At 48.3% G+C, this 22020-nt stretch overlaps 10 protein-coding genes and 1 non-coding gene across 13 annotated transcripts; 3 read left to right on the top strand and 8 right to left on the bottom strand.

Moving 5' to 3' along the window:
• Positions 1-386: 386 nt before the first annotated feature.
• On the bottom strand, positions 387-1861 carry FVEG_10725 (hypothetical protein; the record flags this gene model as incomplete). Its single annotated transcript, XM_018899891.1, has 2 exons — positions 387-1182; positions 1236-1861. The coding sequence occupies 2 exons, from the start codon at positions 1859-1861 to the stop codon at positions 387-389; spliced, it is 1422 nt and encodes a 473-aa protein (XP_018758054.1).
• Positions 1862-2929: 1068 nt separating this feature from the next.
• On the bottom strand, positions 2930-4243 carry FVEG_10726 (hypothetical protein; the record flags this gene model as incomplete). The annotated part of the gene is made up of 3 exons (XM_018899892.1): positions 2930-3045; positions 3093-3900; positions 3950-4243. 3 exons carry the CDS (start codon positions 4241-4243, stop codon positions 2930-2932), a joined length of 1218 nt encoding a protein of 405 aa, XP_018758055.1.
• Positions 4244-5072: 829 nt separating this feature from the next.
• Positions 5073-6386, top strand: FVEG_10727 (hypothetical protein; the record flags this gene model as incomplete). Its single annotated transcript, XM_018899893.1, has 1 exon — positions 5073-6386. The coding sequence occupies one exon, from the start codon at positions 5073-5075 to the stop codon at positions 6384-6386; it is 1314 nt and encodes a 437-aa protein (XP_018758056.1).
• A 162-nt stretch (positions 6387-6548) lies between these two features.
• On the bottom strand, positions 6549-6620 carry FVEG_16874. The gene has a single exon. It is a non-coding gene; the product is annotated as a tRNA-Thr (tRNA).
• A 321-nt stretch (positions 6621-6941) lies between these two features.
• Positions 6942-7840, bottom strand: FVEG_10728 (hypothetical protein; the record flags this gene model as incomplete). Its single annotated transcript, XM_018899894.1, has 3 exons — positions 6942-7180; positions 7235-7352; positions 7412-7840. 3 exons carry the CDS (start codon positions 7838-7840, stop codon positions 6942-6944), a joined length of 786 nt encoding a protein of 261 aa, XP_018758057.1.
• A 623-nt stretch (positions 7841-8463) lies between these two features.
• FVEG_10729 (hypothetical protein) lies at positions 8464-9792 on the bottom strand (the record flags this gene model as incomplete). Its single annotated transcript, XM_018899895.1, has 5 exons — positions 8464-8880; positions 8929-9204; positions 9255-9477; positions 9527-9674; positions 9723-9792. 5 exons carry the CDS (start codon positions 9790-9792, stop codon positions 8464-8466), a joined length of 1134 nt encoding a protein of 377 aa, XP_018758058.1.
• A 1975-nt stretch (positions 9793-11767) lies between these two features.
• On the top strand, positions 11768-13291 carry FVEG_16875 (hypothetical protein; the record flags this gene model as incomplete). The annotated part of the gene is made up of 3 exons (XM_018906112.1): positions 11768-12532; positions 12739-12871; positions 12924-13291. 3 exons carry the CDS (start codon positions 11768-11770, stop codon positions 13289-13291), a joined length of 1266 nt encoding a protein of 421 aa, XP_018758059.1.
• Positions 13156-14784, bottom strand: FVEG_10732 (hypothetical protein). 3 transcript variants are annotated; one of them, XM_018899896.1, is made up of 8 exons: positions 14699-14784; positions 14611-14643; positions 14467-14557; positions 14373-14414; positions 14130-14322; positions 13945-14082; positions 13468-13893; positions 13156-13422 (listed from the first exon to the last, which is right to left on the bottom strand). In XM_018899896.1, exons 1-8 carry the CDS (start codon positions 14747-14749, stop codon positions 13389-13391), a joined length of 1008 nt encoding a protein of 335 aa, XP_018758060.1. In that variant the 5' UTR covers positions 14750-14784; the 3' UTR covers positions 13156-13388. The 3 variants fall into 3 exon arrangements, with proteins under 3 accessions (XP_018758060.1, XP_018758062.1, XP_018758061.1); XM_018899897.1 differs by having other exon boundaries at positions 13179-13404; XM_018899898.1 differs by having other exon boundaries at positions 13156-13893.
• Positions 14785-15392: 608 nt separating this feature from the next.
• Positions 15393-15971, bottom strand: FVEG_10733 (hypothetical protein; the record flags this gene model as incomplete). The annotated part of the gene is made up of 1 exon (XM_018899899.1): positions 15393-15971. One exon carries the CDS (start codon positions 15969-15971, stop codon positions 15393-15395), a length of 579 nt encoding a protein of 192 aa, XP_018758063.1.
• Positions 15972-17948: 1977 nt separating this feature from the next.
• Positions 17949-18794, bottom strand: FVEG_10734 (hypothetical protein; the record flags this gene model as incomplete). Its single annotated transcript, XM_018899900.1, has 1 exon — positions 17949-18794. One exon carries the CDS (start codon positions 18792-18794, stop codon positions 17949-17951), a length of 846 nt encoding a protein of 281 aa, XP_018758064.1.
• A 1686-nt stretch (positions 18795-20480) lies between these two features.
• FVEG_10735 (hypothetical protein) lies at positions 20481-21675 on the top strand (the record flags this gene model as incomplete). Its single annotated transcript, XM_018899901.1, has 2 exons — positions 20481-21001; positions 21051-21675. 2 exons carry the CDS (start codon positions 20481-20483, stop codon positions 21673-21675), a joined length of 1146 nt encoding a protein of 381 aa, XP_018758065.1.
• Between the last annotated feature and the right edge of the window lie 345 nt (positions 21676-22020).

Below are 22020 nucleotides of genomic sequence, written 5' to 3'. Positions count from 1 at the left end.
TTACAGGGCAGGGCTACGGGATCCTCACCGGCGCCACTTGATGTGCGATGGAACACGTTTCAGAGCTCGTGACACTTTGTGATGATGGAGGAATTGAGTTTCTGGATGAGATACCCCACTTTGTGAGTGCCGACAGCATTTGCAAGGATCGAATACGTGTCATTGGCAGGAGAGAGATCTGCACGGATAAGAAGAGGCGTGTGAGATGCACTGCACTGACAGCCATGTTATCTCCCAGCTAAGACAGACAGACATTCTAGCGCTATCAGAGCGGTGAATGCCTTGGAAGTAAACATGGACACTGAACAACACAATGGCACAGATCAAATTCTAGAATTAATTCCATTCTTAACTGATAAACCTTGGTGATTACAAACACTTTTCGCCTATCGCCAGAAAGCCAACCGTCTCCAAAGCTCACTCTTCAACGCCGAATACTCATCCAGCGTCCTCGCAGCAGCATCCCTATTCTCAATAGCCCTCCTCGTCAGATAAGCCATGCACTCTGGGAGTGTACCCCACGTAGTGCACTTATAAACCTCGGGAGCCACCCCCGCATCATCCTTTAGCTTGAGCAGCCCGAAGCTAACCTCGTCCGACATGCCATGCAACTGCGCGAACTTGACCGGCACAGTCGGAAGACCCGCCTTTGTGCGCTGCTGGTGCGTTTCCTGAGCCTTGACCAGCGACTCCTTGTTGTGGCTTGCCAGGAGGAGCTGTGCGGAGGGGAAGGGCTTGGTTGTGCCGAAGGAGCGGAATTCTTGACGCAGAACGCCCTGGGCGATTTGGTTGTACGAGTCGTCCGTGTCTTGCTTTGTGTCGTGGATTAGAGAGCGGGGATCAGAGGCCATGTATGCGCCGCGAACGACCTTGATGCCGAGTGTGAAGCCCTTGTCCAGGGCGGCTTGGAGGTGCTTAGCCAGAGTGTCATGGGTGCTCTTAAGATAAGCTTGGTAGGAATTGTAGAGAACGACCTTGCCGTCGGTGTTGAACTTTTGCTGGAGTTCCATGCCGAGTCGGAAAATGCCCCATTGGTAGTGCTGCGATTCAGCGTCGATGAGGATGTAAGCGCCGCGGTCTTTGCACTTTTGAGCGATCTCGTTGCAAGCGTCGACGAATTGCTTGGGGAGTTCGGTGCCGTTGGCGAAAGCGTCGCAGACTCCAGGTCCAGCGCCTGTCATTCTGATGATCTGTTAGTATGCGACGCGGTGAATAATGGAGATATCTGGACTCACTTGACGGCCAATTGATCACCCTCGCGGAGCAGATCGACAGTTTTGACAGTTCCCTCCCTCCAAGCCTCAATGTTATCGCACCACTGACACTCAGTCGAGCTCGAGGCTTCGATACCAAAGCCCTGATCTTTACCAGTCTTGGCATCAAAGACAGTCTCCTTCGCAAATGTGAGAATCGTTCCCTTGAATCCCATATCCTGCAATGACTTCATAGTACTCTGCGTCTCAGCGCCCGTCTCACCAGCGCAAAACTGCTTGTAGAACGTATGCTTCAGCAAGCCTCGCAGCAGCGGGTTGCGATCAACATTGAAGATATATGGGTTTGCAGGGTTGGAGAGCTTCTGAAGGAGATGCAGCGAGGGAATGAGGAGCCATGGTCTTGACGATATGGAATTGATCAGGAGAGAGCGGTAGAGAACCAAGGGAGGAAGTTCTGAAAGTGGTGATTCTGCGCCTTTGGCGACGGGTGTGTTTGTGCGAGTCGCCTCAAGCGCGGCGGCGGCGTTGGTGGAGGAGTAGCGAACGAGCGCGATGAGGCTATCGCGCCGCACTCGAGAGGTAGGGCGGAGTGTGAAGGTGAGGCCTTGAGCGGCGCGTGAGCGAGTAGTAGTTGAGAGTATTGTCATGTCAGGCACTGAAAGTCTCTTCACAATTCTTACTGTGCTGATGCGTTGATGTGAAGGGAAGAAAAAAGGTCTGCGGCAGTGATGAGCTGTGCTTTTTTGAAGTGAAGCATCATAACCTTATCATCTATTTGACTTGCGACCCCCCCATCTCGCGCGGCTCTAGCAACCTTTTGGCCACACCCTATCGGCACCCCAACCGATACTCTCTCCCTTTAAATCAACACCGCGGGGAAGCGGGGTAATTCGTCACATGGACATCTTATCGGTGTCTTCTTTATTCCATTATCTTTAGCGACGTGCGTTGGAGGTCTAGACTTGAAAGCGGGAGAGTTTCCCGATGGTTTTGGCTAACCCCACTTTGCTCACGTATCACAAGAGATATGCTAGCTACGGGAATGGCACCGTTGGTCTTGGGATCTTATCACATCTGGAGAAGTTAGTCCACATGCGGTAGCGAGGGGTGATACGCCATGCATCGGCTTGTCCTGGCGAAGGACAGGGGTTGGGAGCTTGGGTCTCGGCTTTGTGTTACGCTAGAAGCCGTTTCGCATATTCTAGTTTATATCGGAGGTCTGACCGGCGTGGAATGGAATTGGATACGAGTGTTTGTTTGGTGAAGGAGACATTGGGGTTGGTGGGGAGCGGTTACGGACGGATCTTGTTCTACGCCAGTGACCTTGGAACGTGCGTTGAGTTCAGGGATCGTGTTGCTATCCTGAACTCTTGTGAGATCTGCATGTTTTCGAAGTATCTGAGGGGATGCGTGGGAGGTCCGATGTGGAGTCCCCAAATATGTTGTCTGCTCGTTGATCGTCGACAACGGACCGGGAGCACCGACCAAGAACCCTGCGTCCAAGCTGATCGAGTTGGAACCGGCACAGCGGAAGGCAAATATTTTCGTGTCATAGTAAGTACTCTTGACATCGCCGCAGCCGTGTTATGTGCAGTGTAAGGCAAGGCTGTGCCCGCTGCCAGTAGGTATGAGCAGGATATCACAAGGACTCTATAAGTATGTAGTAGTTTCCATCCGAATGATATCTATTATCCGAGTCGTGGTATCCTCTTTCTTCACTGCACATTTCGAACTACCTCATCTAGTGATTTTGCCACATACTCAACGTTGTGATCATTCAGTCCTGCAAGACTTATCCTTGACGTATTCGCCATGTAGATGTGATATTCCTCTAAAAGCCCGTCAGTACATATCTAATGAGATTTAAACATTGCTTACCTTCCAAACGTTCAATCTGAGGTTTGCTGATGCCAGTGTACCCGAACATGCCAGTCTGGTTAACGATATGCGACCAGTCTCCTGGGGTCCCTAGCCGCACAAGCTCGTCATACAACTTCTTCCTCATAGATCTGATTCTTGAGGACATGGTAACAAGGTCCTGGTGCCACTGTTTCAAAAGCTCAGAGTTTCCAAGAACAGTAGCTGCGATTCTAGCTCCGTAGACCGGAGGATTCGAAACAGTCTGTCGCTGAGCATTCTGAAGCAGCGAAAACACCGTCCGCTTAGCGCCTTCGGACTTTGTCACAATTGCTGTAAGTCCAACTCTTTCTCCGTAGAGACCCATGTTCTTAGCGAAAGACATGCATATCGCGGCTTCAAGACCGAGATCTTCGATGATGTACTTGATCGTCCATGCATCTTCATCGTAATTACCAGAGTTGAATCCAAGATATGCTGAATCTATAATTGGAAAGATTCCGTTTTCCTTGATCACAGCTGCGATTTCTTTCCATTGATCGCGGGTTGGATCGCAGCCAGTTGGGTTATGAGCGCATGCATGGAGAACAACAGCAGAACGCTTATCGGCATTCTTCAGAGCGCTGATATAACCTTCAAAGTCAAAGCTTCGATCTTTGTAGTAGGGTGCTTTTACTACGCTGAACCCGATCTCTTTGAACAGGAGATCGTGGTTTGACCAGGTTGGATCTGTGATGATGATGTTCTCAATGCCTGAGTTGGCCTTGCGAAGAACAAGACCGGCTAGGAGGAGAGATCCAGTTCCGGAAATGGATTGACAACTGGCAATCTGGGATGCATTAGCTTCTAGGTCCATTGTAAAGCAAAATTCAACTCACTCTGTTCTCTTTTAGGGCAGACGTGTCATGGAACAACAACTTGGCCGCCTCATCTCGGAAGCTCTGCAACCCTTCAATAGGCAAATACTCATGACCAGCATTACCAATCAGCTTCTCAGCCTCCCTCACCGATGGAAGAACCCAGGGCTTAGCATTCTCATCACGATATGTCCCTTGTCCAAGGTTCACCTTCTGAGGATTTTGGTCAGCGTTAAAACGCTTGGTCACTTCAAAGATGGGGTCGGGCGGGATGTATTCCGCTGCGCCAAAGGCTGAGTGCTGTTGAGCAGACATTGTGCTCTACGAATGTGGAGATAATGCTGTTGGGTGGAAATGGTAAGCTTGAGCTAGTATGGTATGTCGGCAGGTTGAAGCGATTCTGCTCCTTTTGTTATAAGTTTCTTGATAGAAATGTCGGCGAGTGAGCCCGGCGCGGGGCGGGCTGACTCGGTGGAGGCGGTCCGACGTGTTACGGGCAGGGATCCGATCCGTTTACGCAGCGCAAATCGCATCGGCGGTCATCCGGTTTCTCATCTGCTTATCTCATTCCTACAGCCTATCCAATTAGATTGTTTTTTAGCCAGTAATAGTCGTGTTTCGCTGAGGTGAGCGGCTGAGCTACTTGCAAGTGTTGGGGTTCTGCGCAAGTGCATAGTGCTACGACAGAACCACTCCAAGATTCATATTAATTCGCATGACTATATCACTCCGTCCAGGCGATTCGGGAAATCTAGTGTGTATTTCGCCATCCTTGAGTTGTCTCATTCAGTTTCAGTCGCAGATTTTCCTACGGTCATCAAGAATGGATGAAAGTATGCTAGAGACCAACCCGTCATGAGTGATGAAGCTTCTCCCTAGCACAGTCTCTATGACAGATAATGAGCATAAACTCATTCATGCATCTAATCCAGAGTACTGGGCAGCGTCAGACTTATTGAATGACCTGATAGGTCGATTTCTGAAGCCAAGGATGCTGTCTTACATTGAATTGACCAATATGGCAGCATGCGCGCTCTCCGACGGATCACGGGAGGTGAGACCGTAAGCGATATAAGCAATTGACGTATGTCCAAACACTCCAGAAACGTTCTTACACCTGTAAAAGACTTGGTTACTTTTCGCAATGGCCTCACTCAGCTCTTTACCCTGCGAGATCCTTCTCCAGATCATCCGCGACAGTTCCCCTCAAGAATTATGCCGTCTTAGTTACACCTGCAAGCGCTTGGCATCAATCGCCGGAGAGTGCCTATGGACGGACATTGAGCTTCATGAGAAGGGATATCACGAGTCGAGCGCAGAGCTCAATGAGCCACTGCCATATAAATCTCCCAATCGGTTTTACCATGATTCGGAAAGGGATGGATGGCAAAGCGATATCAGCGAAAGAGCTAAGAGTCTCTTCACCATGCTGCTGACGCTCCACGCTCACGATGAAGGACACCTAAGGGAAGTTGCTGGCAGAGTGAAGAGTCTGTGTACCGTAATTGAGCCAGAGTGGAAGCCCGATGAAGGTTCAGTGGCAGAGCCAGTCTCTGTTTGGAAGCTATTACCCTATTTCAAGAACCTCCAATATTTGGAGCTTCACGGCGCCTATGGAACTTTCGACCACAGAGAACTTGAGGGGACACGAGAGCAGCGATTGGCGAAATTGCGCTTTGCAAAACTCTTCGCTTACATCCCTCGATCTGTTGCAACTTACGTTCTCCAATCTCAAGATTCGCTCGATCACTTGGAGCTTGGGATGCTGGATCAGCCGCTGCCCAATACAATCGCAATCACTGAACAAGATACTGAAAACCATAGCCAGCGGGAACATCAATCCAGGGGAGTCATCCCGAGACCACTTGGGCATTTCTTATCCGATGGCCGAGTTCATTTTCCAAACCTTAAACACTTGTACTTATGTTCACCTTGTTATGGCCGTGGTGATTACTTCAACCAACATAATGCGTGGTCGACGACCGCAGAGCGGGACACCCTCGAGGCATGGAAAAGGCTCACCTTGGCGTCTAGTCGTACTTTGGAGACTCTCGTGATCGAACATCGACCTGCGGCAGGGATTGAGGACAATGAAGGGTTCTCTGAGGACGAGTTCCTCTCCACTGGAAAGACTGGTGCTGCCAACAAGGCATTGGTGGATGCCATCGGGGACATAATTATCGATAAGGAGAAACTTTCAAGATTGAAACGTGTTTACCTGTATGGCTTTGTGGCTGGTAGATCATATGAAACATCGTCTGTCCGTACACCAGGAGACTGGTTGGTCCATGGGTTGGGAGCGAAACAAGTCACCTGCGAAGCCAGGAGGGGAAGATGGTGTCTATTCGACCAGGACTCAGGGGAAACAAAGTGGGCAAAGTGGACTGGAGATGGGAATAGTAATCTTCATGATGGCTATATGGGTATCCGGTGGTACTCGCTTCTGGCTCGCGTATAGGGGTGGAAGGGATATCTCAAGCCTTTATGTTCATAGCACCAATACGTCAACGGCGCTCAATGGCCTTTGATTGACAAGATCTCCGCCAACAAAAGACTGATCGATAAACGCAAACCTCAAAAAGGAACAATAAAAGAATGAGCTGAACGAGATCAACTCGTGTGCCTTCACACGGGATCGAACCGTGGACCTTGTCATTACTAGTGACACGCTCTACCACTGAGCCATGAAGGCGCCTTCTGATTGGATAAAATGTCGAAATCTTATCTCTCGATTAGAAGCTGATCTCAGAGCTGTATCTCGAAGTGAGATCTTGATGGCTAATATTCCAACGCGTTAAGAGCAATCTTTTCCCGCAGCGGTAGCACCGCCGAGATCATTGATCAACTCCACATCGTATCCTAACGATCATTTAACCAAATAGACCAGATTAACCAACATTTGCCTTCTATATGATATTAACTTTCCAAGTCCAGGTAGAGCTAAAGGCAGTTCTCTATAGAAACCCGATATACTAGACGTCCATCTGTTCTAACTCTGGGATCGAAAGTTTTTCTATCTAGATACGTTACCATTCAGCCGACCGGCAATCCAATCGGCCGTAGCATTGGCATTCTTTTCGTAATTCTGGTGGGTTTTCACTATCTTGTAGAACCAAATCGGACACCCGTAGACAAAGGGCTCCCACGGGACCGTCTTACTACAGAAAGAATCGCCTTTTCTGCAGACAACGAGAATACGCGACTTGGGTATTTTCCCAATCCGATCTCTCTTCTTATATCCCAAGGTAACAGCTACGCAGAGCTGGAGTTAGTGGCAAGTTGTCTGTTGAGGGGATAGGAACTAACCAGCGGCGATGCGCGCCGTCACCTCAGTAGTTATGTTCTCAGCACTTTGATGCACCAACGCACCGCCGACGCTGTGACCGACGAGAACAATCTTGGTACCGGGACATTGGGTTGCGGCCTGCAAGCGTGGTGTCAGTATTATCCTCGTCAATATTGCCTCCTCCCATCTTGGCGTACCCGATTGATAAGCTCAGTCATGGCCCGACCGCCCTCTCTAGGGCCTTTCTGAATAACGGTCTTCATATTCGCCTTGTACTTCACACCTGCAATGGCCAAGTTCTCTGGGCCGCCAATAATCGTGGCAAGTCTATTGAATATGATAGGACCGACACCATTTACTTCTCCTACGTTTCCCTTTCCCCCCATTCCTCTCGCGTAGATCAGGGTGACATTGCGGCAGGGCGTCCCGTCGGTGAGCTGGTTATAAGTTTGGTTGGGATATGGGTGTTCTCCATAGTACGGCGGTGGGCCCTTCTTGCCGCAGCGCTTGATATGCGGTTGGGAATGCGTGTCGAGTTCAGCGAGAGTGGGGGCCATTGTCTGCTCTACGGTGGGGGCCGCATAGGCAATGGTAGCAAGAGCCATGAGAAGCTGAGTGGGCTTCATGAGGCCTAGAAGATTTGTCGGCCAAGGGCAGACTGCCTTGTCGCTGCAGAGTTGTGCAGACCAGAGTTCACCCAGAGAAGAAAATGAGTAGACCAGTTGGAGACAGAGGAACGAGGGGTAGCTTCCCATCAGAAGACCAAGTGTTTGGTTTCTTTTCTTGTTGCTTTTCGTGTGGCTGTCAGCCCTTGTCAAGAGAGAGGCAATGCCGTAGCCACATATCAAGCGACAAAAGCATAGCGCCATTTCATCACAGGCACAATATAAGGGCGTCATACACTACGCCAATAGGAAAGCGCAATGACCTTGATGTCAAGTCGACAGATCATGGTTGGCATTATTTTCATGATGGCGCAAAGTGGAGAGGTTTGAACATCTAAAACTATTGCATCCCTTTTTTTCCCGCCCTAGGCTTGAAGCCTGTACACTACTTGAGTCTCCAAACATGAGCCAAACACTAATAAATCGTAATTATTGAGCCAAGGTATATAATAACATAGGAAAAGGTTTCCTGAAAGAAATCATTTAACCCGCTGCCAGCTATCTATCCACATATCTATCCCATCCTACTCATTGTCGTGTCCATCATCATAACAGACATCCAAAACCGCCTCACTCTCTGGACCTTAGTTCGTGGTAGAGTATGGCTGAGGGTTATAGGGACGCGACACCAAAGGGTCGTTGGACTGATACCCCGTCATGTTGACTTCGGTCGTAGAACCATTCCGGTTGTCCTTCTTGAAGATGAACAGGATCGCCTTGAAGGAGTCCGAGGGGTTCAACATGGCCAGCCAAGCATGAATACCGAGGGGACCGCCCTGGTATGACCCCTCAGGAATGTTGCCCTGCTCCAACTTGGAGAAGCTTCCACGGCCATGGCCGGACTTGTAAACGCTCCATGGGTAGGCGAACATGAAGAACAGCGACAGGGGAGCCATTTCAATGCAGATGACGAGGTTGGGAATACCGACGTGAACATCAGCGTAGGTGAGCGTGTCGCTGGTCTTGAGAACGTTTTGGTCGTTGAGAACTGTGAATATGATCTAAACGGTCAGTATCATGCTGAAGAGGTGAGAAGGAATAGAGCTTACACCCTGGATGAAAGTCAACCCGACTACGATCTTGAAAGCAGTGAGCTTCAACATCGGGTTATGATGGGCGAGGTCCTTCTTGAGAAGCATGTACATCTGTAGGATCGAGAGGACTGAAACGACGAGAGAAATCGACATGATGATTCGGAGGTAGATGTTGGCAAAGTGTCGGTTGTTGCTTTCTTGGCAGAAGATACCGGCGGCTTGGGTAATATCGGTAGCGAGTGAGACACCGATTGCGACGACGGGCATCTGAAAGATCATGATCCAACGTGTCTAAAATGCTGTCAGTAAGATTTCCATTTGGTGATAAGATACAAGCATACCTTGAACCACTTGATACCATTCTTCTTCTTTGTAGCGAAAAACACATCTTGTTGGTCGCGGTTCGGTGATACATAGTCGCAGAGAAGAAGGAAGAAAGATCCGAGCGCGAAACCTTCATAGACGTGAAGCCAAGGCTCGATGTAGACTGCTGCATCGGGAAAGCAAATGCATAGGAACGAGATGATGGAGAACGCAGAAATCAGTGTACCGATTCGCATGATTCTAAGGATGTTAGCACATGAACCGGGATTGGAGAGTTTGCTGTGCGTACTTGACTTGTTCTGAGGGGTTCGAGAGATGTGTCGCGTGCATCATGTTGATGAAGAACATGACAATCAGAGCGAAAGCAGCAAAAGATCCACCGATGATCATGCTCAGCTGGTAAAAGGTCAAGCTACCGGTGATACTCTTCTCGGCATCTGTCAGACATTAGCTAGAGGTCAACGCGTCGACGGGACTGGTAGTACCTTGGGCGAAAGAATGCGTAGGGCAGGTAACGTTCGACTTGTCGTCGTCGCCGCTTCTAAAGAGACCCATCGTAGGGTGTTCTATAAAGTAGAAAGAAAGAAAAAAGAAACAAATAGATGCTGAGGTGTAGTCGCTTGTCTGTTGTGAAGATGAGATAATGAAGTTTCGCTACCGGCGACACAAGCTCAATATATACAAATCCCAACGTCGTCATCCCCAAGCTAAAACCCCTGCAATGAAACCCTCAGATACTAATCTAAGCGCAGTATCAGCACAGCCAGCTATGGATCAGCGTCAGCCCTACAGCATAGCTCTCCCACCAAAACAGCGATTGTTACGACCGATCTGCCGACATTGGCACCTTTTCTGTATCGTTGAACAACGGGGTGCTCCGTGGGCTTGTCCGTCTATGCAGGGATCAGCGTGTCAGCCTCTCATAGCTCGCAAGGGGTTTGGGAGCTTGGGGACAAACAGGGCTGTTGTGATTTGCTGGTTTGAGTGAGAGCGGCCGGCTGGCTTACGTTTGTGGCTGTACCCTGTCGGACAATAGGAGTAGTTTGCATCCACACTGTTCAACGCTCTGCCAAGAGATTCATCTGGACTCTTCAATATCCTTCTCAAGCTTAGCTTCAACCATGTCCTGGCTCGTGATAGGATCAGCAAGCTCTCCAATCTCAACGCGAAAAAAGACGTCTTTGATGAGATCTCAAATTGTAACAAGACAACAACGTTAAGGCTTACTCTTGCGGCCTCCCAGGCAGTGCGAGATCGGCAGTTGTAGTTCGAATCAATTTCTGCTTTTAGCATTTCTACTCGAACGTGGCTTAGAGGAGTGACGATGTCGCTCGAATGGGTCGTCAAAAGCGGTCTAGTGTACGAAGATCAAAACAGAGCCCCACCAAGCGTTTAGATAAGGCGGGAAATCGGCACGATAAGATAAATTATCGAAACTTTTGCTCAATGCGGTTTGATTCAGGGACGATCATATTGAATTTGGTTTCAGAGCATGAGATTATCCATGTTGAAGGATCTCAAAGGCTCTGTTAGGCAGTCTTTTTTAGTTCTCTTGGAAAACCTCTACCGAAGGCTACTTGACACATCCTTGTCACTGGCTTGATGTGAAGGTGTCTTGAAGCTTCAGGTGACATACCCTGTACAACGTAACACCCGTTAGTTTTCGGACCAGCGAAGTTACTCTTTGAGAACAGTAGTCAACAAAGCTGCATGAACGAATCTTCATGTTGAATCTCGAAATCAAGTTTACACTACAACTAACCTCAGCTAAGAAGACCCATCAACTTTCATGAGAACGAAGAGTCGGAGGACGCACTGCCGTCTGTCTGAGTTGCGCATGCGTGATTGCAAATCAGAACTCTACACTAAAACATGCTTAACATTTCTTAGGCGTGTATATTTCTGTAGTTACATTGTCTTGAAATGTACTTCTACTAATGATACTTGTGTCCAAAAATCCTCCGTAAGAACGTAGTCTCCCCGCACTTTCGCTCTTGCGTCTAGATACTGTTCACTTCAGAGCTGACCCTGCACGTAACCCTCCTGCAATAGAGTCAGTAATCGCATAGCCAGTAAACGATATGGAACGAACCTGTAACAAGCATATCTGCACCTGTTGTAAACGCAGCTGCATCGCTCAACAAATAGCAAACCATAGGTGTCAAATCCTCCGGCACGCCCAGCCGTTGTAGCGAGGCTCCCTTTTCATACCAGTCAAGGATAGCCCTCTTTTCCCCCTGCAAGCGTGTCAAGAGAGATGTTTGGATTGCCCCTGGCCCGTTATTAGCGGGATCGCTAAGATTGTCGAAGATGACTTAACTGGCAAGATGCAGTTGACCCTGATGCCATATTGACCCCGCTCGCCGGCTAGGGGACCCATAAGACCCATAAGACCCTTGATAGCTGCCTTGCTGGCATTGCAAGCGGGAGTTCAGAAGGGTTGGGTCAAAACAAGTGTTTATCAAGCCATGTATAACTGCTTGACCCGCGCCATCAAAAAGAACTCGTGCCATGCGATCGGAAGTTTGGGATGGATATTCTCGTCTACAATCCTTTGACTGGTGGTGTACTTTCAGGTCGCTTCAAAAGCAAAGAAATCCTCGCTGACGGCGGTCGGTACTCGACTCAGGACCCGGTCATTGGAGTGATGTCTCGCGATAGGTATTTCAAGAATGTGAACTTTGCGGCCTTCAAGTTGATTCAGCCTGTCGCTGACAAATTGGGGTTGACGCTCTTGGAGATTGCGTTCAGATGGCTTCTTCACCATAGCAAGCTCCAGGTCATGGGTGGAAACGATGGGTTGGTTATTGGCATCAGCTCGCTCAGCCAGCTTGAGAGTAGTCTGGATAATGTTGAGAAGGCTCCTTTGCCAGAAAAGGTTTTGGAGGTATTGGATGAGGCATGGAAGATCACTAAGCCTTCTTGCTCTCTTTACTGGAGGGAGTCATATCAATTGGTTGACGAATTGATTGGTACTGGAAGTTGGTCCTATATGAGTGGATGTGGCTTGGTAATAATTTCCGTTGACAAGTTGATTCTGCTTCAAGTTCCTGATTACTTTACCTTTTTATTGACCTCAACATGTCTTGCTCATAATGTTGTGTCTGACCTGTTGCCTTCGCCCCAACTATTCCAATTCCAGCACTGGTGTCAGCTGCCCAATCCAGCCAAGCGCCATAAGAATCGTGTTTCTCACGACGGCGCAGCAACGCGTTGCGACATGAAAACACTCATCAGAAAAATAACTCCTCGTCCTCGTCCCCTGCCCTGCGGCTCAATCAACCCACGAGAGACGGTAAGATCTATAGACCATATTTTCACCGTTATTTAGCCGGTTGGCACGATGATCCGCGCGCCCGCACTTTTGATCTTGAGCCTTTTTGGCTCAGCTCTTGCTGTCGCATCGCCACAGTTCGACCAAGGAGCCGAGTTACGCAAATCAGAATGCGATGCAAGTAGCTCCCATCGCATTTATGAATCCCTGACTGACGTATGCCTCAGAATGGCTGCTTCGATGCCAGCTTCCCTGGCGGTTCATGTACCAATGATCCAGCCTGCATGTGCACCCAGAAGAAGTACCGCGAGGCGTATTTCTGCTGTATGGCCAAGAAATGCGACCCAGATGTGATGCCTGGTTAGTATAAGAATGGTTTGAAAATTGCCTTTCTCTAACAGACTATGCCTAGAATCTGTCGAGCGCCAACATACAGGATGCCAGGCTAGGAACCTTGACTTCACCTTTGACGCCGAGAAGGTTTGCGGTATGAAGTTGGACGCGAGCAGTACCTCTTCCGCGTCTTCAACCATGAGCGATGCCATAAACACTTCGAACGTTTCACACGGATCTTCAGCGACATCGGCACCTGCCTCTACGACATCAGATGTAGAAACTACGAGTGGCACCAAGGACGCCGAGAGTGCTTCAAGGACTTCAAGTACTGCTCAGGAGTCATCTACAGGTGGTGCAGCACCTGTGACTGACAATGCACAACGCTTGAGTATACCAGTTGGTGGAATCGCCGTGCTTCTCATGATTACTGGGATGCTTCTTTAGGGCAAGAAACCTAGTCTGATACACACGTATTACTGATAAATTCCCATGGTACAGGATACCAATTTAAAAAAAAAGTCCTAAACATTTGGCCCACTGCTCAATCCAGAGGTCTCCTGCCATAGGTTGAGTATCTGACTACTTTAGTATGTTGACACTGAAAGATGTGATGTACTTACACCGGCCAATAAGCATGAATGGTCCTGTCATTCAGGTCCCTTCTGACCTTTGCCAAAAAGACCGTAACCTCTTCCTGGGTCCACCCCAGAACTCTTGTCAAAGCTGCCATGGACAATGCTTCAAGACCCTTGAAACTATCCATGTTGAGATTATTCCACTCCCCAATCTCCTTGTACCTTTTATCCAGAGGCCAGCGGTTCGTCGGCCACTTAAAAACAGTCTCGACAATATCCACAAATCCTGCATCGCGCAGAATATCCTTATTCTTTTTATTATCCTGGAATGGGCGACCAATCTTGGTAGATGCTTCGTCAAGAAGGTGGATGAGTTTGGAGAGATGATGATCTTCTGTAAGGGTCTTGTCGTCTGAGTGGGCGAAGAGATCGATTTCGAGAAGCTCCACATAACCACCCGGAACAAGATTGCTAAGGAAAGGTAATCAGTCTCACTGTTCTCCACGTAGTCATAGGCCTTACTCATAAATGCTGCTCGCAAGGTTCGGCCAACTCTTGATGCTAAACGTCATCATTCGACTGTGAACATAGTCGAATGGCTCAGAGAAGTTCCACGGCTCTTCGATATCGTCGATAAAGAACTCCACGTTCGGAGGAACACTAATCATAATGAGCTAAGACCCTGGAACATTGATGGTGGAGAATACAAATCAGGCTGAATTGGTGAGAGGTCGACGCCGATCACTTTTGCTTCAGGGTGTTCGTCAGCATAGTCGATGGCCCATATTCCCGTTCCGGTGCCAACATCAAGAACACGTTTGGCCTTAGAATTAGGATTATTCGGAGGTGCGAGACCGAGTTTGTTGTCGAGCATCAAAATAAACAGGTTATGCTGCAAGTCTAGTCGAAGGCGTCAGCAGCGAAGGCGACCTCTCGAGGCTTTGCCCTACCAAGTCTCTCTTTCTCGACGTCGTCATTAGGAAGGTTATACTCTGTGCGTATGAGTCAACGAACGGCAACGACACAGAAACAAAAGGGACTGACTTCCGTCCTTATACCGATGATAGGTCCTGCCGTTTTCCTTTCGATAGTCTAGAATAGAGCTTCTCAAGCTCTCAGACGTGGATGCTAGGCTCTTTTCGACCAGGTTAGGTCGGCAGCGACAAAGGTTCGCGAGAAATGACTTACCGATCCAATCGAAGAGTCATGCTCTTCCTCGGACTGAAATCCGTGGTCAGTTAGTAGTGTTCCTGTCCTTGGAAATCGGTAGAAGTACCTGTTCATCCGGCACGAGGTCGGGCTCTACGTTGATAGTTGGTTCTGCCATCTTGATGGAAGTTGTTTAATCACGCAACATCGACAACTTCCCCGCCCGGAGAAAATCATGCTTTTTTACCAAGAAATCACAATCCCAGTCAAGATTTGTCATCCTGTTGGTTGAGTTCGCCGTGCATGCAGGTGGATAACAAGGGTCTGAGCAAACGACATTCCAAAGCAGCGAACCTTTTAGTTGAGGCACAACTGTTTTGTCTAAACCGATCAATAATCAGAATTTTACAGGGGCAACTTATGGCTGATAATTCTGCTCGTCCTCTGAGATGCTCGATATAAAATGGTTATTCAATCACAATGTTCATGATCACGCAAGCATTCGTTCTATGCACAAAACTTGCCAAGAAAATCCTCATTGGCAATCTATCTACCGCCTCATCCATCTAGTCTAATGCTCACCAAATACCTTAAGAATTCCAATAACGTTCCTGGGCATTTCATCCGCTATGATATCTTATTCCTCCCACAGATTCCGCTTTTTTTTATAGGCTTACCTCGAATTTTCATTTTTTTGTAGTTTGGTTTTCTCTTCTCTTTCAGAATTTCATCACGGCCCTGGTAGTTCATCAAGTACCCACTGATCCTCGTGAACATCGAAGAACGGAAACTCAGTGACAAGCTACCTAGGACATCCCCACCTAGTAGTGGTGGTGGTGATGGTGGCCATGGTCATGGTCATGGTCATGTCTATGGCTCTCACGACGACCCTGGCGGCGGGGTTCGTTCTGGCCACGGGGAGGATAACCTGTCTGGAAGTTCTGGGGGCGTTGCTCAGGAAGCTGAGGAGATAACTGCTGAGCGGCGCGATGACCGCCTGCATTGCTCTGAAAAGGCGCGTACGCCGGAGCGTCTTGGAACCGCGGAGCATCCTGGTCTCGTGGAGCACCCGGGAACTGCGCAGCATCCTGGAAACGAGGTTCATTCCGGCGCTGAGGTCTATCCTGGTGCCGATACTGATTCTGGGGCTCAGTCCCATCCTGGAACACATACACAGCGACACGCTCCTGCTGTTGCCCTCTAGGGGGATACTTGGGCTGGGCAGTAGCTCTGTCTTCCTCACAACGAGGGCAGATCCAGAGGCGCCACTCCAGCTCGATCTCGACTGGCTCGCCACATCCTGAGCAAGTATCGGTGATTGCGGGGTTTCTGAGAGAAGCGTTCTCCTTGATGGCTCCGCAAAAGTGACATTCGTGCTTCCAGAAAGTAGTGAGACACATGGTGAAGGATGAGGAAGATCTTACCTTGTGAGGTTGGTAGTGTTTTGTTGGTAAATGTTGGGATGGTATTTCAAGGTTGCTGTGAAGGCGGTTGAGATCGTGGATGATGATGGATTTGGAGGCGATGGAAAGGTGCTATTTAAAGGACTTCAGTCAACAGTGCGTAGTGACAAGATGTTCTCTATCACTCATATTGCATGTTGATTTTCAGTGTGACAATTAGTTTGATTTTCCTCAAGTATTGATCATGAAATCTATGGTTCTTTGTACATTTGGAACGGGCACCCTTAACATCGTCCGACCAGCATTCATGTCGAATCTCTAGGCCACCATTAATTAGTTAGCACATCGATCTCATTTAGCCTCTTTGCTGAACATGGTGCTCATCACTTTTGTTCATCATGCCGTCGAAAGAACAATTACCATATCGTAGTTTTAAACAGAGAACGATGTACAAGATGGACCTTAGACAAAGAACAAGTGGCTAAACAAATTGCATCAATGCTGAAATGGGGTTTGGCTATGAGAACTAAGCATTAGTTTACTAGCTATTTTGGCCAAGGGACGCTGTCTATAGTGATGAATCTGGCAATGGCTCGCGATTACCGAATGAGAAAAGAGATAAGCCTACAAGATGCGACTGCATAACCAATACTCCGTTGAGGAACAACACTTGGATTAAGTCCCTAGTAAAGCGACATGTGATTGGACAGCCAGTCAAGAGTCTTGGTTGATCTATGCAGCCCACAGCCAGTGAAGTTTGCTAGCTACGAGTCACTCGCCTCCGCTCTTGGAATTTCATGGACACCTTTTAAAAGTCCAGTATCAAGAATGGTTGCCTCTAGAAAAATCACCGAAGAAAGCCTCTGCTCGAGACGAAATCCCTGTACCTTGACAATATTCTGTCTGGTCGTTGGGCCGATATTAAATGCCGCGAGCCAGTAGAGACGTCCCTGAACTATCCGATCCATTTCACTCTAGCATATTACATCTCGTCCCGGTGAGTATCGGTGTGAAAGGTGTGTGCGCATTCACAGGAGACGTCTCTGAACGAAGAATAACAAATCCAAGTGGTGGACTGAACTTGTTCCTTGGTACTCTCAACTTATTTCAAGATTCTTTTACAGAGTCATACGGTCAGCCGATTCCATACAGTACAGACAAGTTAACCGGGGATGTCGTGGTTTCTGCTCAATTGGGGCTGAGAAAATCCGGCGCAGAGACGACCGGACTTTCCTAGCTGGCAATGGGTTGACTTGAAGGTGAAAGTGTACCCATCAGTCAACGGCGTCTACAAAGAACATATAACAGCGACTTCTATTGAAAGACGGTACGGTTATTGACGACGCTGGAATGTTCAGGAATTATGATGCCTTGCAGAGTCTATCTGCATCATTGAGTAAAAGCATTCTAATCCAAGCTCAGACTGTTCACGTGGAAATATGAAAATATGAAAATACGCCGGAAGGAAGTGGATCACTGGAATCTTGAGAACATGTGGAAACTGCCTCTTGTTAAGGATGGCACCGAGCAATATGGGATCACTTATCATGATGACTTTTCCGTAACACCGGAGTGCGAAGCGGGTGAGACTATATAAAAAGAGTTAGAATCGGGGCATTCATGACTAGGAATAGCATTTGTGCGCTCTAATATGGTCTTGGTCCTAAGGACATGGGGGACTTATTTTGAAAGGTTCGGATACATTGATGTTGACTTTTCTGTAACGGATCTATAACTGAGGGATCAACTTCTGGATTACGGACTTATTTGCCTCATATAATGTTCAAATAACTGTCATTTGAACCATGAATTTAAGTGTTATATGCTTGTAAATTCTTGGGTGACTACATACTTTGTCGGTGAGGATTAATCTCACTTCAGCCTCGATGGATCACTCCTCTACGAAGATATCTCTGGCTTTCAGCCCATAGAACGGTTCGGAAGGCTACTATCTTCAAGTCAGATACAGACTGACTACTCAAAACCACTCCAAGTCTTCTGGACAGCGCTCCAGTATCTCGCTTCATCCTTTCGCGCATGTGCAACATGAAGAGACCCATCAAACTTCTCCATATGAACATCAAATCCCAGCTTCTCCGCTTCAGAAGCCTGCGCCTCCAGATCTCTATAGTCAATCAACTCATCCCCCTCGCTATAGATGTACGTTCGTCGAATCTCACGCTCACTCTTGCCCTGAGCGGTATTATGTGTCGAACCCCAGAAAGCCAGCCAATCTTTCGTGAGACCGAGAAACCAGGCGACCTGCCATGCAGCTGCAACACCATAGACAAATGGCATACAAACCCAACTGTATGACTTTGGAATAGTAGATTTGAAGAATGCTGCCGTGTTGGTGAGGCGCTGAGCACCCGGTGCTGAGTCAAATACTGTTACGTGGGGCGGAAGCCAGGGATCTTCGCCTTCTTGGGCAGTCGCAGCATACACATCATATAACGATGAGACATTTGACGAACCGCCATTTGAGAAGAGATGAATCATGATTTCTGGCTTAGTCGTCGATGATGGGGCGTCTGGGAATGAGGCTCGAATGACTGGCACAGCTGGCCTCGGCGATTCAGCGAGAGCCTTTAGGTCGAAAAAGTTCTTGTTGTAGCTCTTCACAAGAACAAGATCGGAAGTCGGGTATAACTCCTTATGCTTGTCGACATACTTGGCGATATGGCTATCAAGCGCATTGGTCCAACTAGCGATGATTATGATCTTTGGAGAGTCCGGCGCCGTGGGTTCAGAAGGGCGGTAAACAAAGACTTCGTTAGAGAGCTTTTCCATGTAGGAGAGGGGCTTGGCCTGGGCGCTCATGTTGGCTGGTGACGCAGATATTGGCGAATGCGGTGATTTTGGAAGACTGTATGTCAGTTTGAATGGTATTGATCGGCGATATTTGGGGTGAGTTGATCAAGGTTGAGCTGACGGTGCTTATGTGATTCGACGGAATGGGTAAGATCTGACGTGGCGGGGTATTTATAGCGTGCTTTGGCTATAGCGTCCGTGAGCTATGTTCGCGATGATGACCCAAGGTCGGATGAGATGAGTAAGTGAACGGCTGAATTGCACAGCGAACGCAATGGAATCTAGTCAAACACTGTCTTGTTCATGAGATGTCAAATATATAAGCTCCTCTGATGTTTTCCTGATATTGTTCATCCTTCCAGGTTCGTTTCAATCGTTCCTGGACGCTTCTCTAGCATGATTGAGTCCTGACCTGCGGATTGCTGGTATTGCTATATCAGCAACTCTAACATTGGTCGCATTGATTGCGATATCCATTATACCATCCGGAGAGGCCGTAAGAAGACTTAGAAGTCGTCATAGAATACACCCACAACCGGGAACGTTTAGGATCAACTCAGAAACGTCTTTGAGTATGTATTTTATGAGATGCAGGTGCTTCATACTACCAGAGGCCACAGTGGCTGCAAATGGATATAACGATGAAGTAGGCTTAACATTGGCAATGTCTAATTGTCGTCAGCAACCACTCCAAAATCTTGCATTGTGTTGAGCAGTCTTTATAGTGTTAGGGCAGGTCAGTCCTCTAGCTCTTCTCTCTTGGCTAGTAGGCAACTTTGAAATGAACGGCATTGCTGTCACTACTGCTGCCAAGTGGAGTTCTGCTTCGCTCTCAGCGTAGTCCCTACGAATTCCGTTGTGCAGATAGAGATACTAACTAGCAGACGGATCTCAACTGGGCGTGTGACGACACTTCTTTCGCCAGTGATCTATCAGATGCGTTTTCTGATCTTTCTTTCCAGAGACATAGTCTAATTCGTTAGTAAGAAGGGCTCTCGGAAGTCGAGCAAGTACTGATACCTGGTATGTGTTCGACTTTTCTTCAAACTGCCCTTTGTCCGGCCTGCCGATCTCGAACACCCAATTGTATGGTTAAGCTTTAGAACAATACTACACTGTTGCATGTCACCCTTGTCCCTGGATTCAAGTCTCGTGTTGTCCTGAGCCTCATTGCCTAACCTCCATTCGCATCGTTGATCCGAGGCTACCAAAGCTTGACCAGGGTACAACCCCCATCGTTCGCCGACGAATACCCAAAACAAGCAACTGCATTAGCCCGCAGCGTTAATCAATCTGCTGATCTCGGTGGCTAACTTACCGAATCATAGAATTTATCGCTCCTATCAAAAGAATGCCCCCGCAATCGTTCACGAGCCAAATTGTTCACCCTTGCTGGACTGCCGAACTGTTGCCCGTTGCCGATTGGCGCGCATCAAGTTAAGCATGGATTCCTCACTTTGCGCGCCAATCATTTCCCCATATTCCCCAGATTTATCACTAACTCCCCCAGACGATGGGGCTCAATTTCTCCGCAGCGGAATAGAGACAATGACGCTACGTAAAATGACACTACCTCGGCGGAGATGTCATCTTTATGCGACGGTTTAAGCGCAAGGTGACTATATAAGAGTCCAATCTTGACCGCATGTTTTGGAGCTCAGCAACCTGCCATCGACAACAGAAACGGGTCTCAAAATGCGTTTCGCCGCCATTGTTTCGTTCTTGCTGCCCCTCGTAGCGGCAAAGCCTGCTCAGAAGAGCAAGACCTTTAGCAACGTTGAGATCTTTGATCCTCCATCCAACTATAACGACCCTCAGGTCCTCTATGCTCGGCCTCTTGAGCTCTCTGACGGCACCCTTTTGGCAACTTGGGAGAACTACTCTCCCGAGCCGCCTCATGTTTGGTTCCCCATTGTGAGGAGCAAGGATGGTGGAAAGACTTGGAAGCCTTTCTCCAAAGTCCAGGATACTCAGAACAACTGGGGTCTGCGATATCAGCCTCAGCTCTATGAGCTGCCCCGTCGATTTGGAAAGTATCCCAAGGGCACTGTCCTGATCTCGGGCAGCAGTATCCCCACTGATTTGAGTGAGACTCTTATCGAGGTTTATGCTAGTCTTGATAAGGGTGAAACTTGGGAGTTCGTCAGCCATGTTGCTCTTGGTGGCGAAGCCAAACCCGAGCATGGGCTTACCCCAGTTTGGGAACCTTTCCTGATGTAAGTGAAGCTCCGATAATGCAATGAATCTTTTACTAATATCTTTCAGGACATACAAGGAGAAGCTCATCCTGTACTATTCTGATCAGCGTGACAACGCCACTCACTCCCAGAAGCTTGTTCACCAGACCACCACTGATCTCAAGAAGTGGAGCAAGGTTGTTGAGGACACCAAGTACGATGACTACTACGCTCGCCCTGGTATGCCCACCGTCGCCAAGCTGCCCAACAACGAGTACATCTACACCTACGAGTACGGTGGTGGTCCCAACCCTCCTGCCGGCAGCACCTACTGGTTCCCCGTCTTCTACCGCCTCTCCAAGGACCCCCAGAAGTTCCTCAACAAGCCTGGCCAGCAGATCATTTCTACCGACGGTGCTCGACCCGCTGGTTCTCCTTACGTTGTGTGGACTCCTTATGGTGGAAAGAATGGTACCATTGTTGTTAGCTGCGGCACCATGTCTGAGATCTTCACCAACCAGGCTCTTGGTGATGCGTCTGCTTGGAAGAAGTGGAGCGTTCCTCAGCCTACAGCGTACACTCGTGCTCTCATGACTTTTAAGAAGGATCCCGATCTGCTGATGATCATGGGTGCGGGTATCCTTCCCCCTGCTGGTGGAAACAACACCGTTAGCGCTAGTGTTGTTAGACTTTCTGAGATCATGAAGGCTTAGACATAGATGTACATACTTTAGCACAAAATTCACAAGGCTATAAGAAACATCTAAGGCTTATAATTCAGTGTCCTGTTAGACTTGGAAAGAACGTTCCTGGATTACAACAGATTCGCTTTGCGCTTATTGTAAGGTACTCGCCATGTTGGCTCCTCATTCGTCAGTGAGGTTAGGTGCCTAAAGTCTGGCCATGCAAGCTTTAACATTTGATGCTCTACCTGAACTGGGTTTATGTGAGAATTACTTTGAGTTGATAGACCTGACAGGCTAATGCTTACATCAGGCGCCTTATTTGCTGTTCGTGCCTTTAAACTTTACAATACCTAAACTAACTCAAGCCCCATT

Source organism: Fusarium verticillioides, chromosome 11, assembly GCF_000149555.1.
Source record: "Fusarium verticillioides 7600 chromosome 11, whole genome shotgun sequence".
NCBI lineage: Eukaryota > Fungi > Ascomycota > Sordariomycetes > Hypocreales > Nectriaceae > Fusarium > Fusarium verticillioides.
Note: the sequence above shows the minus strand (reverse complement) of the source record. Positions and strands in the feature narration are given on the sequence as shown.